Source organism: Ammodytes marinus, assembly GCF_949987685.1.
Source record: "Ammodytes marinus genome assembly, chromosome: 1".
Classification (NCBI taxonomy): Eukaryota; Metazoa; Chordata; class Actinopteri; order Uranoscopiformes; family Ammodytidae; genus Ammodytes; species Ammodytes marinus.
In genome coordinates this window covers 8,599,740-8,617,604 of record NC_137230.1, presented here as the reverse complement: position 1 = coordinate 8,617,604, position 17,865 = coordinate 8,599,740, and the positions used below count along the sequence as shown (strand labels likewise).

The 17,865-nt window shown below is 39.8% G+C and overlaps 1 protein-coding gene across 1 annotated transcript in view; it reads right to left on the bottom strand.

Moving 5' to 3' along the window:
* The window catches only part of LOC307249602 (myocyte-specific enhancer factor 2A-like), a 49,433-nt gene that overhangs the window by 2,023 nt on the left and 29,545 nt on the right, over nt 1–17,865 (bottom strand). The window contains exons 4-10 of the mRNA XM_080026406.1: nt 16,307–16,510; nt 8,155–8,289; nt 7,412–7,613; nt 6,486–6,539; nt 4,379–4,533; nt 501–627; nt 49–151 (exon numbers count right to left, since the gene is read on the bottom strand). Coding sequence (XP_079882532.1) covers nt 49–151; nt 501–627; nt 4,379–4,533; nt 6,486–6,539; nt 7,412–7,613; nt 8,155–8,289; nt 16,307–16,510 — 980 coding nt within the window. The remainder of the gene's footprint in view (nt 1–48; nt 152–500; nt 628–4,378; nt 4,534–6,485; nt 6,540–7,411; nt 7,614–8,154; nt 8,290–16,306; nt 16,511–17,865) is intronic.

The window sequence follows — 17,865 nt, the reverse complement described above, 5'->3', positions numbered from 1 at the left end:
CACCAAAACGCTCAACAAAGGGTCAAACAGCAAGAGAAAGATAGTTACCCTAGTGAGCCCATCTGGTGCTGCTGCCATGCTGCCAAGGAGCCTAGACAGTGTCCAGCAGGGGAGCTGAAGCCCGACAAATCTGCACTGTTCAGGGAGTAATCTGACAGAGAGAGACGACATGTAACATTATAACACACAAATCATTAGACTGATATAGCTGCTGAACCACCTGAACCTCTTTCACTCTGACTAGCTTTTCACAAACCAACTTTTACCCCAGGAAGAGTGACACTCCAAGGATAGATGAATGTTGGCATTTGATGAACATTGAAAAAAAATATTACATTTCAGGGTACTGATCATCTTTATACATAAACAGTATATCCTTGTATTATTTCAAGACACAGTCAGTTTAACCCACATGTCTGCTTTCCACATGTGGATTGATGCTAAAAATGTAAGCTAGATACTAATACTAATGACAGCAAACACTACTAATCATCAGGTACCGTTGTTGTAGGAAGAGCTGATGCCCGAGTAGACCAGACTCTGGTGAGACAGACTGGGTGTGTTGATGGACACCACTGGGGTGGACAGAGATTGGTTGGACTGACTGCTGCTCAGCCTCTGGTTATTCTGAAAACATAATAAAAACAAACAGTCACTACATTTATTCATTTTCATTAAATAAAATCTTAAATCTGTCTTCTCTGTAGCTTATCTGTGCCTAGGTTGAAGTCATACTGCACAGTGGATTACATGCAGCTGACCATTGCTCGTGATGCTCCATTTAAACCACATGGTGTCGTATACATTCATTTTCACGGACTCTTTCTATAGCCAGTGAGAACTGATTCCCTTTTCAAGGAAACATGAAACCTCAAATACTCTTGCACTCTACAGTCATGATGTACAATATAGCTTCTGCTGTGTCCACTTTATATTAACCTGCCACATCTTCTTATGCTTTACTTTACTCATTTCCCATGTTGTCTCAACTTCCTTGCCGAGGTTCAGTGTCCTGCTCCGGAAAAACTGTCAACTCAAAGGGCTGCTGCTGATTAGTGCTGGAAGTTTTGAATGACTTAAGGCAAGCCGAATTTCACCAACCTGCCAGTGTCTTTTGTTAAACTCCAAATCTTAATATTTAAGAAAAGGAGCCGATGGTCATTTCTCACAATTTTAAAACACAGACCTGGTTAGTAAAAAAAATTAAAATATTTTGTATCATGTAAAAGCATTCAATTAATCAAGCATTTCATAACAGTTCACTGCCTCAAATTAAGCCTCATAAAGACATCAACCTAATAAATTAAAGCTGCTTTTAATCCAAACTGGCGGCTCTCTCACTTGACACATTTCTAACAGTAATTAGAAGTTTGGTGTTGTTCCTCTTTGCGTGTTGGCATTCCAGCCTGATAATGTCAGAAGTGACATCATCCTGAATGAGGTCATTAACTGCTGAGAGCACGGCACACACACACACACACACACACACACACACACACACACACACACACACACACACACACACACACACACACACACACACACACACACACACACACACACACACACACACACACACACACACACACACACACACACACACACACACACACACACACTTTAACAACTTATTCATCCCTAGAACTAACATCATCAAAGCTTACCCAGTGTGACTGCTTGCATTGCATTGCGCTACCTTCCCCTTTCCTTGTATTATCTGTGGCAATTCTATCACTATGAGTTACAAATGCAATACTAGAGAATTCAATTTCCATTTAACATGCTAATGATGATAACGGTTACGTAACAAGGGTGGGTCTGTGAAGAATGTCTTTAGGAACATTGTTTTAAAGAAACTCAGTGTAGAAATAAAAAGATGTCCAGTTTAAAGAGATGTTGTTTGTGCAAAAGACACAGTGAAAAACCACACTCGTATACAGAGGAGGAAGTGAAAGACAGTTTCTAAATGATCAAACGGAGGAGCTGCTGTCTGACCACAACTTAAATGTTCTTAGTGCACGGGATGAAAAGCAGAAACATATGCATGTGGTGTTGTGAGCAGCTCTCACCTTCTCCTGCTGCTGCTGCGTTTAACACTGGGGCTCTGTTGCACGTTTCACTCGCACACTGATGTCATCCCATAAAAGCTGACATTTAACACTCACACACCACTGAGAAATACACATGCTAACTTGCCATGCAGTTGTCACCAATAACCATCTCCCGAATGATGAGAAATGATGATACTGAGGCAATGTTTACTGCTACACAAAGGATGAAAGGCAGTTTATTCATATATATTTTCCACTTAATATTTAGTCAGACAGTATTATATTTTTTATTAATAAATATTTTTGTTCCAGCCTTCATAATGTTGCTTTTTGTATTTGTATCTCATCCTAAATCAATTCAGAGTTACAAAATCCTCACCACCACCTTCTTCTAACTATCTGAAAAAAATGTTATGTACACAATTCAAATAAATTACACCAAATCTCCAGACATGCTGTCTCTAGAAAACAGAGAGGGGAAAAAAGGAACAATTCCATTGTTTGCTATTCCTTACATCATGTTTTAGCATAGAGTGGGAGGGGAGGGCAACAGTCATGATGTATAAGGGCAGATCAATAACTTCAATAACTCAGACCAGCTGCTGAATGTACGTACAATCTGATGGCAGAAATGCAGGCACAAAAAGCTCTACATTTCATGCATCTAATAACTGAAAAACATGTGAGGGATCATGTGTGTGAGTAGAATGTAAAAGCATACATTTCAGCATTTGAGTTCCATTGGTACAGTTTCTACATCTGATGAGCTTCCACAGAGAAGCAGCACTCCCTTTCCTGGCAGACTCCTTGACATATCTTTCACTGAAATGAATCATTTTTGACTTTATAAGGCTCTTTGGGGGAAAGACAATCTGGCAAAAAGATCATGGGAGGTGTCTGCGAACACACAAGGAAAAACTACACACAAAGAAAAATACTTCCTGCAAGTGCTAGCACAGGTTACAGAAAATCAAACAAAATGTAATAAACGACGGCTTTGTGATTGCCAGTGGCAACCTCAACCATGAACCACTGTCTTAAACAACAGTCTGTATCTCAGTGCTAGGAACAGTACATTAAGCCACATCTGTCGTAATGTAGATTTCTAGGAAGAAAAAAACAACTGCACCTGTATTTGTTGTGCAGATGATAAAGAAACAAATTTGAAACTTGAAGAAATTGCAAAGGTTAATTACACTCTGGTTGCCAGTGGAGTTAATGGGAGTTTTAAGGATGCATGACACGCACCATGTCAAATAAACTGTTAAACAATGAAAAATAAGAAGACTGAAGTCCCTATTGAAAGAGACTTAGGGTGTATTCACACTGGGAAAGTCCGCTAGTTCACTTGCTTTGGGTCCAGACCAAATAGAATAAACTTATTATTATTATTTTTTTTTGGGTCCACTTTCACGTTGCCCTTTTTGCAAGTGAACCAGCATTATGAAGCAAAACAACATGTGTGCTAAGGTCATTCATTCATTTGACAGATATTCTGGGGCGGGGAAAAGCAGAATGCACAAAGTGAAAACTGACAAAGTGTTAACAATTATGGAAATATTCCATAACCTGTTTTAGTGATTTAGTAGAACTACTGCCTGATCTACAGCAGGCCTATATGGGGTTATAATTAATAAATAAATAAATACATAAATAAAAAAGAAAACAACAAATTATTGTTGTTTCATATGGTTAACATATCTATCAATGCCAAGTTGTGTGGCTTGTAGCCATCGATGTGGAACGTATACTTTTCACTGTATTTTTGCTGCTGGATGCGCAGCTCACAAGAAGAATAGGCTCAAGCTGACACAGCTGATTTAGCTGCTCGAACTAAACACGGCAGGTGTGAATACGCACTAAGGAACTTGAAGAGGATTACTGGTTATATGACAACTCATGCCTTGAAGTCAGTTCTTTGCCAACATTGATGTGGGGAATTGTTCAGTCCAGAACAGAGACATTCTCTCCTCTCTCTTCTCTCCAAGAACAAAGACTTCCTTGGCAAACCCACCCACCATCTGGTCAAGATGCCGTCCAACCAATTGTTCTGAAAAGTTGCGGACCAACTTTATGTGCATGATCTATTTACCCGGTGCTTGCCTGCCTCCACCATCCCCCAGGCTGACAAAAACATCATGTATAGTTCCTAATAAAACTCTGTCAGGCCCTGAAAGCCTGAAGGCAACACTTTGAAAAACAGTTTTATAAGCTGGTTATAAAGTGGTAGCTGTGTATCTGCCGGCTTGTTTTCATGTTGTTGTTCACCACACACGCGTGCACACACACACACACACACACACACACACACACACACACACACTTACCAGTGTTTGCATCATTCCTTTGGACTGAGGGATGACCACTCGGAGGTCTGTCTTGCGACTGGGAGGGCCCAGGTTGTTTCCAGGGGGAGAGGGTGATTTGGGCGGCATTATTTTCCCCAAACTGCTTCCACCAGATGAGACCACAAACCCGTTCACTGAAATAAGAAATGTAGTGACACAAGGACATTTTAGAAGTGATTCATGTTAAATCGTTTTTTTAAATATTTTTCAAATCTATTTTGCTGCCGCAGGTAATGTTGCCTTGCCTTAAAATCACATGCATTACAAGCTTCACATTAAAATAGACTTTAATGAAGATGAATAAGACTTTAATTAGCTTTCATGCCCTTATTTGCACAACGCCTCTTAGCACACAGTGGACTGAAGTAGATGCTGAAATCCTCCTTTGAACTGAATAGAGTAATCGATTTTGAATCGGGAATCGTTTTGAACCGAAAATCTATTTTGAATGGAAATAAGTTGTGGGATTCCCATAGATGCACAGCACTTATGGTTAACAAAATGCAATGCAAACTTTCCCTTCAGAATTGACAATAATGGTTAACTGATTCATTGATGGAGAATATGAGCTTTTCCACATGGCCCAGGAGCCCTGTATGTGCATCCTTTTAAAATAAACATTTTGAAAGGGATATTTCTTAGAGCCTCTTTAGTGGAAAGCACAAGACTCCTGATTTAAGAAATATTTTGAAGATTTTAAATGTGCTGTAAAAACCTGGGGGGAGGTAACAGTCCCTTGTGTTAGAACAACATGCCCACCAACTGGCTTAGACGAAAGAAGGGAGAAAGTACATCTATGTATTATACAAGAGGTAATAATGAATAATTCATCTATTTCAGCCCCTTGTGTTACATAATGGAAGTGTTCACCAAGAGAGATGGCATGAAGTAAAGATGACAGGGAGGGCTGTTTCAGCCAGGGATGAAGACACAACAGTAAAGACAAGTGCATATGATATAAAGCTGCTTCCAAACTCCTGGAGTAACACCAATAAAAACAGTGACTTTGTCGAGACTTCATAGAGTTATCATTTGACAGTAAATCAAACTCCTTCAAAAATCACTCACAGAGCTTCCTGTTGTATCACAGTGTGCTCAAATGTTTGGTTGAAACATGATACTTCTTTAAAAAAAACCTTCTACATCAGTGGTTTTCAACCTGGGGACCATGGCCTCCACAAGGGGTCAGAAAAAATATTTGTGATGGGTCATGAGATGATAAAAAGGACAGAAAAAAAAGATAAAATGATGTTAATTCTCTTATTTTTGCCTTTCCAAATTATGAGCAAAGTGTAACTCTTGCCTCCTTTTGGGAGGAGAGATATAGACAGGTGAAGCGGAGCAGTCAAGTAAACATTCGTTCTTATTTACAAATGTTCACTAAAGTTTCTGTCGAGTGTGGTACACTTGTTCTGCCCCCATGAGCAGGTGCACACTGGCACAAAGTAAGGAAGCTTGTAATGGATGAAAGAAAGTGTAATGAGCCCGGATGATATCTGATAATTTTTCAACATCAAACAAAGAGTGGACATGAACATTTAAAATGAACTTGACAATCCCTGAGCTGGTAATGCTCCACTTTACATGAGAATTGGAGTATTTTCATACAACACTAACACTGCCTTGGCTTTTTTAGAGATTGTTTCCATCACTACCTTATTCCATCAATTTTCTGTTATACACACATTTCTGCGTTGTACATGTTAATGAAAAAGCAGATTTCCCAGCAGTAATTGGCCTGAACTGAACCCTTCTGGCAGGGGAGGAGAGTAGAATGTCCAAAGTTATGAGGCAAACAACAGTGGGAAGGATAAAGTGGTATGAAGGCAGGAGGTATAAAGGAATCGAGCCCTCATTGTTAAGTTCTGCACCTAACCTGCACTGCAATCAAGGACTTGAGCCTGAGTGAAAATATGGCATATTCAATCTAGAAAATGATGAATGAACAATGAAATAGAATTTCTCTCTGAATAATTTAGTAATTTTTTAAAACTTCCTATAAGATATCTTATATATAGAAGTACTTTAGTCTTTAGACCAGGAGTTCTGTCAGAGTGTGTTTGTGTGATTCCTGAGAGACACATACCAACTGGTCCAGACCCGTTTTGCAGATCCAGATCAGAAGTGCCCTGCAGACCACCTGAGGATAAGCACACAGACAAACAGTTTTTTATTCCTTTCCAACCAAATTGTGTTCTGTAATGTACGTATATTTGGAACGTATCTTCCTGATCATCAGAATTTGTTTTGCCGGTCTTCAAGTTTCCTAATCATCATTATGTTCCGTCCGTTCCATCTTTGCATAATATCTTAATAGAGCAAAATACGCAGTACCAACTTTTTACATAGAAAGCCAGAATGCAGAGCAGATTTTATTCTGTGGTGTAGGTTGGTGATTTTTAAGTGCAATTCAGAAATATTATTCCTGTCTGCTGTGTATGTCTGTGTATGCTCTCCTCCCATTCTCTGTGATGTCATACAAAAATGAGATCCTCCTTAATGTCCATGCTTGAGTTTATTCTAAAAGCTCAGTGTGCACACAGAGTTTAGTTACTGTTGGAGCCATCATGCCACTCTTTTGTTTGTTATTTTGTTACCTGTAGTTCTGTGTTTTGACCACTGGGTGGAGCTTTGGGCTCTAAAAAAGGCATAAAGGTAATCACCTGGCACGGCCAAGTGTGTGTACTTTGGGAAGAGCAAACAGTTTTGTACCGTGTCAGCGTGTCACCATACTTGTTTGATCTGTACTAAAATGATGGAAGTTACTGAACTATACCTTACCTGAATGAAACTGGAATATGTGATACGATGAGAATGCACCGACAACACAAATAAATGGGTCACAGCACTCAAAGAGAAGTTTGTATCGGACATTGATTATTGGCACCACAGAACACGCGCACGGCCGAGTTCTCCCACACCACACCAAACAAACCTAATGCAGAGCCGGTTAAAAGGCTCTACAGTTACCATAGGACCTTCCGTCCCCTAGAACGTTAAGAGCGCACACACCTGTGTTTCCAGTGTTGGCGTGTCTTGGTGGAGAGTGTATGTTCCTATGGAGGGGTGTGTGAGGCGAGGAGAGGATCCCACTGTCAGACAGAGCTGCGGTGGCTGCAGCTAGAGCTTGTGAGGTCGCTCCTCCTCCTCCCGGGCTGTACGACATGCTGCCTGCTGCTACATGCATGAAGTTCTGCTGTGGAAGGCCTGTTGTCTGGGGAGACAAGATACAGACATGTCAACATGAGCTGGATCAATACTAGAATAAACAGCAACAGTCTGTTTTTCTGGAATTCATTTTGCCCTCTTGTGTTTTACATTTTCTGTTCTTGTTTAAAAAAGGTACCACAGGGTTTAAGCATTTGACCATCAACGGACTGACATAAGTGTGACATTTGACATCCCAATGACCTTGAATGACTGAGGCCTTTAATGCTTTAAAATGCCTTTCTATTAAGTTGACCTTAAAAAGAAATGTACTATTATTACTGATATTGTCATGTTTATGTTCATTAAATGTCAAGCTTGTAATGCATGTCATTGTATCACTGTACAACACAACATTTCCTGTATAAAATAAAGTTTATTTTTATTATTATTATTATTTGGCCCCACATGTTGTACTTGATTAACAATGTGTGTGGGAAGCACCAATGCTTTAAAGTCTCCTACCAAACATAAGACATTATTGAGATGGCGTTTATCAGTGTGTGTATCAATGAATAGAGAACAGTAAACCATCAAATGTAGCTTACAAGTTTATGACCCTTCATCATGTTGTCAAACTCTTCATTAATCTTCTTATATTTCTCCTCGATGTTTGGGGTGAGGATGTAGGTGGCATCAGCATCGGGGCTGTCGCAGCCTCTGTGCTCCTTCTTGTTCAGGGCCTGAGGGTGAGGGAAGCACAGGAAGAAGGTATCGAGTTTGGAAAGATCGATTGAAACCATTGGTAAAAGGGTCAAAATTACAACAACATCGACACATCCTTTGCCCAGCTTGTGATGGCTGGTGGTTGGCTTTCATAATGAAGCAACATTTTTCCCATAGAGACCAGAAAGCTGACTTCTACTGTAAGAACACTTCATGGATAAAAAAAACAGCTTGTTAAAAAGGATTTGCATTATCTATTTGAATTTTGGTATGAATGTCCTTCATTATAGACCACCATGTATATTTACATAGCATGTAAAGCTTTGAAACACATTGGCTCATTGTTTTCGTAACATAGTAGTTCAGTGTTTTCCCCAGGTTCAAACAGCAGCGGCGCCGCCGCTGCTATATTTTTCCCGCCGCTGCAATAAAGATCATTTGCATATCAATTTAGTTTTTTTTTGCATTTGGAGCCTGTCTCATATCCGCACGTTGCCCACGCTCCCAAGGGGTGGACACTCGCGCAGCTTACCGCTAGGAATGTCTGCTGAAAGTTCTACAGCTCAAAATTTTAAGTCATGAATTGATGAACTTGCATCATTGAAAAATATGTAAGTTTTCTAAAGGGCTTTAAATAGGCCAATCTATGTGGCTAAATAGCATGCTAATATTGATGTTTGGTTGTGTCAAGTGTCTAAGGATGAATGCTAACATTATCTGGTTATGTGTTATGTAGCTAACGTTAGCTAGCTGCTGATAGCCCATCCCTTTTGTTTCCAGTGGTGGCTTTGCATTTCATTACCAATGTAAACTGTCATAAATAATTTACACCGGTGCTGGGTCATGATTCCTAAAAACAATTAAATTCCATAATAACTTTCTCAATGAACCTGAATGTTGTCTTCTCCTCCACAGAAAAAAAATAAATTTCCACTAAATTGATTCTAGAAAAGGCACAGATCGGTGGATTTTTATCCACCAGAATGCAGGAAATTAAGTGTTAAATTAAACTTTTTCTGGGAGGTGCCCCCATACCCCCACCTATAATTTGTACCCCCAAATGTTGAAACAAAACCTAGCCTATATGCCCTGTACGTAGGTTGTTTTACAATATATTGATATGTTGTTTTTACTTTTTGGATTAAAAAGAAGTCATGTCGGTAAACTACATGTCTGGCCCTTAGTGTGATTATCATATCGTAGAGTGGCCCTTTGTGAAAATGGTCTAATTGATATTTCCTACATTCAAACAACATCACTGCAGCACACATATTCTTATAGTCCAGGTTGTGGCCCAAATAAATGATGTTCATAGCTTGACTGCTGTGCGTTAAAGGGGTGATGAATGCAAGCTTAATAAGAGAATAAATCCAGGCGAACCAAAACATCTCAAAAATAGCTCAGGGGCTCGGGTTAATAGGGTTAAACTTGTTTAAGAGTCAGCATCAATTATCCTATCTATAGTAATACACAAGACTCCTTGAATGGGATTTAAGTGCATATTCTCCTCTCAAAGTGCACCAGATTCATGCATTCAAATTTAAAGGGTACAAAAAACTTTCGGACGGGGGGGCATGCCCCCGGACCTCCCTAGAGGGTTCGGGGGACCACACCACCGCTGCTGAAAAAAATCCTGCGGGAAACACTGTAGTTTGTTAAAGGAATCAGACGTACACATTTGATAAAGAAAATTAGTAGAAAAGTGTCAAGCTGAGACTGAGCAGTTCAGACGTTGAACATATCAATAACCTACCATGTAATAACATATGTCCATGTCACAGGCTGAGGTACTGCAGAACACAGGATGTGTATGGTTCTGCTTGCTCCCTATCTACTATGTGATTAAAGAGCAGGAGTGACAACCAACTCCTGTCAAGACAAGAAACCAGATCTTACTCTGAAGAGGTTCAGTGTCCAGATACTTCCCTAACACTGAGGCCATATTTACATTCCTGCAAGCCTGTGAGCGCTTTACTATGATTTCTGAACACATTCTGTAAGGGCGGGGAAACTCATTTTTTGGAAAGGAATTCACTCTATGTAATGTAAGGTTTCTTATTAACTGTACCAAGACAGTCATAAGGTGACCGGCGTTATACAGCAAGTAAAATGCTCCTAAGCAAGATACTGAACCCATTCCCATGTAATTATTTGGCATTTGCTGATCGGAGGCCAATTAAATTCGATATTTTCTCAATCAAAATAATTGCCTACACATTTTAGTGTACTATTGGGTTCTAATTTGAGGGACACATTCAAGTTGTGCATGTACAGTAGCTGAGCAGCTGCAACCCCGCTTTAGTCAAATATCATCTGTCTATACAGGGCACATAAACTCTACTCTTGAGTGTCTGACAGCTTGTTTGCCTTGACAAGCTTTGAAGCAACACAACAGACAAAAGGCCGGTCTGAGTAGTAGACATTAACAGGAGTGCTGCAGCTTAACATATAAAACAACATTTTAAAACACAATGGACTGGAGTAATCAGATATTTTGATGGCAAGCATTAAATAACTTTGCGTATGGTTTGGTAGTGTAAAGTGGATGGACAGGGAAATAAAAGGCAAAAGGCTGGCTGTAAAAGAATCCCTGAGCACCACTCAGATATAGCTGTAAATCAGATTCATTCGCACAACATCAGGCTTAAGAGGATCATGTTACTGTTAGCAGCACAGCTTAGGCAAATGTCCACAGTGCTGCAGAAAGGCAGTCCTGGTTAGGTACAATATTCTCTATATATCTACTGTATATCTATATCTGTGTAAATAAAAATGTTCCAGTATGTCTCAGCTACGCTCGCCTCTCACTTTGTCATTTGGTGCTGAGCTTAGTTTATTTTTGCTAGAAACAACAGTGAAATTAAAAGATATTAAAACAGTGAACCAAAAGACATTGAAATACTCTGCTGTGGGTTTAAAACAAATTAAATTCAAAATGTTTAATGGCTCGCATCAAAAACAAATATAACATGGAATTCCCAATGTAGATAAGACATGATGCTGAACCTGATTTTCCAGGTGGTTTAGAAAAATTAGGTTTAGATAATTTGTTTAGAACCTGGACAGACGGTTTGATAAGATGTTAATTTCCAGCACCTGGACTTTGGGACGAGAGTTACTGTAAAAATCTAATTATACCAATATAATGCAAGCCTGGATAATGACATCACTTCTCTGGTATACATCATCTCAGCTATGCTCCTCATTACATTACACATCACAGTGTAAAAAGAACAGACAGACAGACAGAGCAACACTCCAGCCAGCTGACTTTAAATCCACCACATGTCCTCTGCATTCCCAGACACTGCTTTCAGTTGGGAACTTCGATCACACACTCCCAAGTCTATTTTCACAACAGGCCTGAAAAGACATTTTAACAACTGGTGACCACTTAAGTAGTCACACGCTCAATGCTTGCTTCGTTCAATGCCTGGTTATTTTCATACTACAGTCAACATCAAGCCGGCCGCTTTACATTTCCAGAGGACACACGCAGTGTATGAATCATTTGAATCAGGACAAGCTTTCTCTAAAGCTGACAGCTAGTTTGTTCGGTGGATGCTTTATCTGACAATAATGCCATTTTGTCTAATTAGGCGATGGTACATTATGTAGTTTATAATTTGGCAGTGCCAGTAATTATTGGTCATAGTCAAAATGAGAGATGTCCAAGAAATGATCTATGGGTGATTTGTTTTGTGATAATATGGCACTGACGCACATGAGAAAAGTAAAACGACCCCTCTACTTTGCAAAAAAATAACACTTTTCGTTTGTTAACAGAATTCTTGCAGAAATCGTGCAAACAGCCCTGCTCCTGCTACATTACAGCTCTGCATCAGGTATCAGGTTTATCACAACAAACTTACACGCAGTGAGATATCGGATATAGGTCTGCTAACACTGGAAAATGGGAAATGCATCCCCTCTTTCAAGGGCTTACAATGATGTGTGTCAGGCACTGAACCGACACAGATAAAAGGTGCCAATGAACCATTCCGCTCCAACTCTCGCATTTACAACAGAAAAGGAACAAGGGTTTATCCCAATCTGGCTGTCTGATTGTAAATTGATAAAACACCAAAGCAAGAATCAGCATTCCACAGTAATATTCAACGTGCAGTGTCTCAGCAGTCTGCAACAATAATGTGGGAAGAAATTTGATGAAATATGACAAGAGCAAAGTGTTTATTATCTCACCATCAGGAGTTTGTTACTCTATGTACATCCTCTGACTCAAGTGTAAACTTGGCTTGACCTTAGGAGGAGAGCAAACGGAAAGGGAGTTTTGAGGGAGTTATTTCTAAGAGTATATCTGTCAGCAATCACATGTGATCACTAATTTTTATTTTAAATTTTCACACCATCCCGAGGTAGCTTTCGAGTAATGTTTAACATGGGACAGTTATAGCTCATATGAAGGAAGTTGTTATCTTTAGAGAAAGTTCAGTGGACAGCATGAGAGCACAGAAGGACACGGAGTGGACTCGGGAGAGGGGAAGGTCTAGTGGGATTTGCTCCAAGACCCAGCGGACTATATTTGGCTGGACAGATGCTGGTTTAAAGCAATACATCATGTCTGGGCACTGACGACTATCTTAAAGTGTCTGTTAGAGGATCTGAGTGTGTGTGTGTGTCTCCTTATCATCTCAAATGTCAAAGTGGGCTTTAGGGGGGATCACCAAAGGCATGTGGATCATTGCCACCATGAGGCACAAGCTGCAACGCTTAGCATCTTAACATGGCGAGGCTGATGTCTTGTTACTGTTGGAGTTGCATCAAAGATAAAATAAGGCCCGCTCTTTCCAGGGAGTCTCTTCCAGTTGGACGGCTGCCCTGTAGGGCTGAATAGGGCGGACACAGGAGATGTAATACAACACATCTCTGGCAGATAAGCTCCACTCACACATTTTCAAAGGCCAGGCCACACAGTTTCCACAGATTGTTTTTTTATGAAGCATCCTGCCACACTTGACTTGAACTGAACCAAATAGACCGCTGTGCTGAATGCCACAGGGTCAAGTTTCCGTGTATTGTAGTTTTTCACTTTCTGTTATGGCTCTTGTTCATCTCTGGAGCTCTGCAGGCTGAAATGATTGCGTTGCATACCTTGGACTGTTGCTCTGTTGTTGTTGAAACTCAACTCTGCTGCACACGACCCTGCCTCATTTTTATGACAAAAGCAATCTGTCAGTGTGATTAGCTGACCAGTTAGGACTGTTATAGCTGGCAGACCATCGTTAAAACAAGAAATAAAAAAAGGTCTTTCACCCACATTTTAGGTGATATTAGATACAGTATGAGCTGGAAATCTGTTTTTATTAATAGTTACATTTGTGACTCAAACAAAAGATGTAACTTGCAGAACTTTGTGGGGCAGCCACTAAAACTTGTCTTTGTTAATATTGCATCAATTTCACCATTTTTATCTACAGCTTAGCAACAACTAATATTTGACCACTCTCTACATTACTCCATGACAACATTCAAATCACGTTGAGTGCTGAGGTTACAGAACTACTCGCTGCTCTGAGTTTTGACAGGTTGTTTATCTGCTATTGTTAAATGTTGTAAAGGCACAGACAGCCTAAAGGAATAGTTTGATATTGGCATTGACATTCTTGCTGACAGATATATGAAACGTGTGATCCCTTTTGCCAACTATCTTTGTTGAAAAATAGCGAAGAAAAGTTGAGGTTGCCAGGTGGTGTAACATGACCAAATGCATATCTGTTTACATGAGGCATAAAACTAACTCACCAACAATGACCTTATTATGAGCTTAATATAAGCCTATCATATTGGCCAATTATGATTTAGATTATACAATGTTCAAACTGCTATCATCTCATCGATATGCATCATACTCTACCTTACATTTCAAAAACCTTTTCAGAAGGCTATTTATTGAGCAACTGAAGTATCATAGGGAGTTGAATAAACTCACTCCTCTAAACTCTGTGTATTTTCAAAAAATTAAAAAACTTAAATGGTCAAATTAAATCTCTAGCCTAAAATGTCAAATCAGTCCTTACAGCAATGTTATCTCTTTGGGCTTGTCCAAAAAGGTAAACATGCCTTGTATTAACATTTTCAAGCTATACGGTGTGACGTTTCTCTGATGCTATAATGCATCACAGCAGCTAAATTAGCACATCAGCAAAGACAATGCGTCTCCTAGCATCATTGGACCTCTGAGGACAGTCAACCAATGTCACGGGGAAGGCCCATCCATTGTTTCCACATACTGTATATGCCCCAAAATGTATTTATTCTGCTTTGAAAATTAAAACGTTATTACATAAGTGAGGAAATTCACATTTCAAGTCAACCTAAACCCATGTGCCAGTATGTGACAAGAAAACGTATGGGCTGTTTATGCCAGAGAGATAATCATCAGCCATCAAACAAAGACAATGAACCCAAAGAAGCTTTCTGCCCGTCCGCCTGTTGCAGCCGGCGGGGTATTACATTACACATAGTCAAATATCCATGTCATGCTTAAATGTTGCAAATGTATAAACCATTATGTAAAACCTTTCTCACTTTCCAGGATTCGTTTTTTACCAAGCGTGACATTTGCGGGAAAAAACAAATGAGGTCTCAAAGCTGGCAAATCAAGCCTGGCCAAAGGCATACGGTGCTGACACAGGTGTCTGCTAATGGTTTCACAGCAGGATAATAGATAGTATTATGTTATTTAGAATCCTTTCACTGCTATGGCAGTCTAATTTCCCTTGAGAAACAGCGGTTGATTTAGTTTGGAAGGTAAAGCATCTAGGATTTTGGCTAGATTGAGGTGACTGAGTGAAGAAAGTTAGTTTGTTTGGGAAGTTTATCTTCCTTTTCAGTTGACAGTTTTACACTTGTAGTGTATGTGTGTGTGTGTGTGTGTGTGTGTGTGTGTGTGTGTGTGTGTGTGTGAGAGCATTTAGGCTGTCAGGATGGCAAACAAATACGCATTAACAGATTACATAAACAGCCAGAAAATGAGTCATGATGACCATTCATATTTGATGGCGGCAGAAGGCAATGGGTACTGTTGCTGCCGCTCGGGGACCATGATGCAACATCACCCGTTGTGTGGTGTCCTGTAGCGTCACCACCATGATGACGCTGCAAGACACCACAAAACTGGTGAACGGCTGGATCTTTTTCCCCTCGCTGAAGACGTCTGTGTCTCCAGTAGGCCAACTATGACTGCTGTGTAAATGTTTAAAAACTGTTTCATAATTTTTTTTTAAATAATCCAACTTTGGAGGACCAACCTGTTAGAGGTTCCCTAGTGAGGTTGTATCTGCTGCATTCATGATGTAAACATTTCAGCCTTTCTAATCACATGTCAGATTATAACCACTACTAACAGTGTTATCCCATTAGGACCTGATAGTCTTGTGGTCCTATTGTTTTGTTTTGTACCATGTAAGACAGCATGAAATGACCTCACTGCCTGAGTTAATACAAAGTCAGTATCATCCACATATATTATTGAGCAATATTATACCTGGCAGGGGAAGTTAGCAGCCGCGGCCAGCGGAGCCTTCAGAACAAATATTAAGGGATTTTCCACTCTGATGGGAAAGTAAAGAATGAGTAAATCCTCAATTATTATTGTATAAATATAAATGTTGTTCCCTCTCTTTAATGCCTACATTTTCCTCTTTTTATTTCTGTCTATGGTCACATACCAGTGCCCCAGGCATGAATGCACTCAAATGAGAAAAAACAGCAAACACTGTATCATTTTTACAATGTTGAAAGTTGCAAAAAAGGCTGTTGTGGGTGATGCATATTTGCATTTGGCTGGAACACTGTTCAACAGAATATTTGGCTTCAATAGATAAAATAACAAAATCAAAGAGGAAAAAGAAAGTTCACATTTTCTCAAAAAACACGAGTGTACATAAATTAGACCATGCTGGGTACCATACCATTTTGTCAGCTGACAGCGCTCCAATGATAACACGAGCACTGACATAGTAAAAAACAAGACGGAGACTACCATGTGAGCTAACTGAGCCTGCCACTCACCTCTACAATGTCAGAGTTAGTCCTGCTCTCGTGGGGTTCGTTGTACTCGGTGTATTTCAGCAGGACTTTGTCCATGTCGGTGCTGGCATACTGGAACAGCTTGTTGGAGCTGTTGAAGATGATGAGGGCGATTTCACAGTCACACAGAACACTCAACTCATAGGCCTTCTTCATCAGACCAAACTTCCTCTTTGTGAAAGTCACCTAGACAGACAGAAAACAAAGTTAAATGTAGTTTTCTTCAACTATCCGCTCCTGTTTCCTCACATCAATGGATGACTAAAGAACTGTGATAAGAGTTTAAATAGTTTTTTGGAAACCATACAACTCATTCCTTGTTCAGAAGCACAGTTTGGACAGACATGGGACCAGATTACATTGACATTTATATTTCATTTTAGGAATTGGGTGCAGCAGCGTCAGCTACTGACAGAAAATCAACTGACATTGAAATAAACAGTTGCTTACATAACCTTGTTGTTTAGAGAGATAGGAACAGTGATTTCAAAATGTGTCAGTGTCACACAGGAAGGAAAGAAGGAGGAGGGAGGGAGGTTCCCATGTGGGGGCTGACGCTGAATTCCCAAAGAGGGCTGCAATGGCCTGATAAGTGACTTCTACTTGAATGTGACTGATTGAGTGGGTGGAAAATGTGGGTGGGGAAAGCAAGTGAGTAATGTTAAGTAGAATCACTATCATATTCCATGGAATATCCATGAAATTTCAAATACAATTTTGAAAGGGTTAAAACAACTGCACATTTCTGAAACCTTTCTAGATTGTGGTTTAGACTCTCATATTGAAGAAACAATTTAAATTGATCACTTGTCTCCCTTGGTGCCAAAAATGTGAAATGTGTCAAGTCAGCCATTTTGACAGGAAAGTTCAGGTGTTCTGTTAGCAACACCCCCACAGCTGTGGCATCAATAGAACGTCCAGGATGTCCTCTGTGCAGTACATTAGGTTTCAAATATAATTCATATATTTTTCTTGACTTAGAGGTCTCAGACTCATGTCCACTACAGAGGACAAAAATTAATTGCCATGCCATGGAGCATAGTGTCCTATTTTACTGTAACATCTGCAATGATAACAAACAGCACTGAGCACCTGACACAGACATTATTCAGCATCTCCAAATGGCTTGAGCTGTCTCAGTTGACTATTAATGTGAAGAAAACCGTCTCTATGTGCTTCTCCATCCGTAATAGGCCTATCAAGGATGTTTTTGAGGTACGGATCAAAAATGAATTAATTGAATCAGTAAATGAAGTAAAATATCTAGGCATCATCCTGGATAAGAATTTAAAATTTGACACGCAGATTAAGTATGTTGCAAAGAAGGTCAAACTAAATCTGAATTGTTTCCGGTTCATAAGAAGGGACTTGTCATGTCAAACGGCCAAATTATTTATGCACGCTATGATTTTTTCTCATTTGTCATACTGCATCACATCATGGTCACAAGCTTCTTCTACTGCATTAAAACCTATATTTTCAATATACAAACAGACAATAAAAGTAATCAACCGGAAACCCATGAGATGGCATCACTGTGG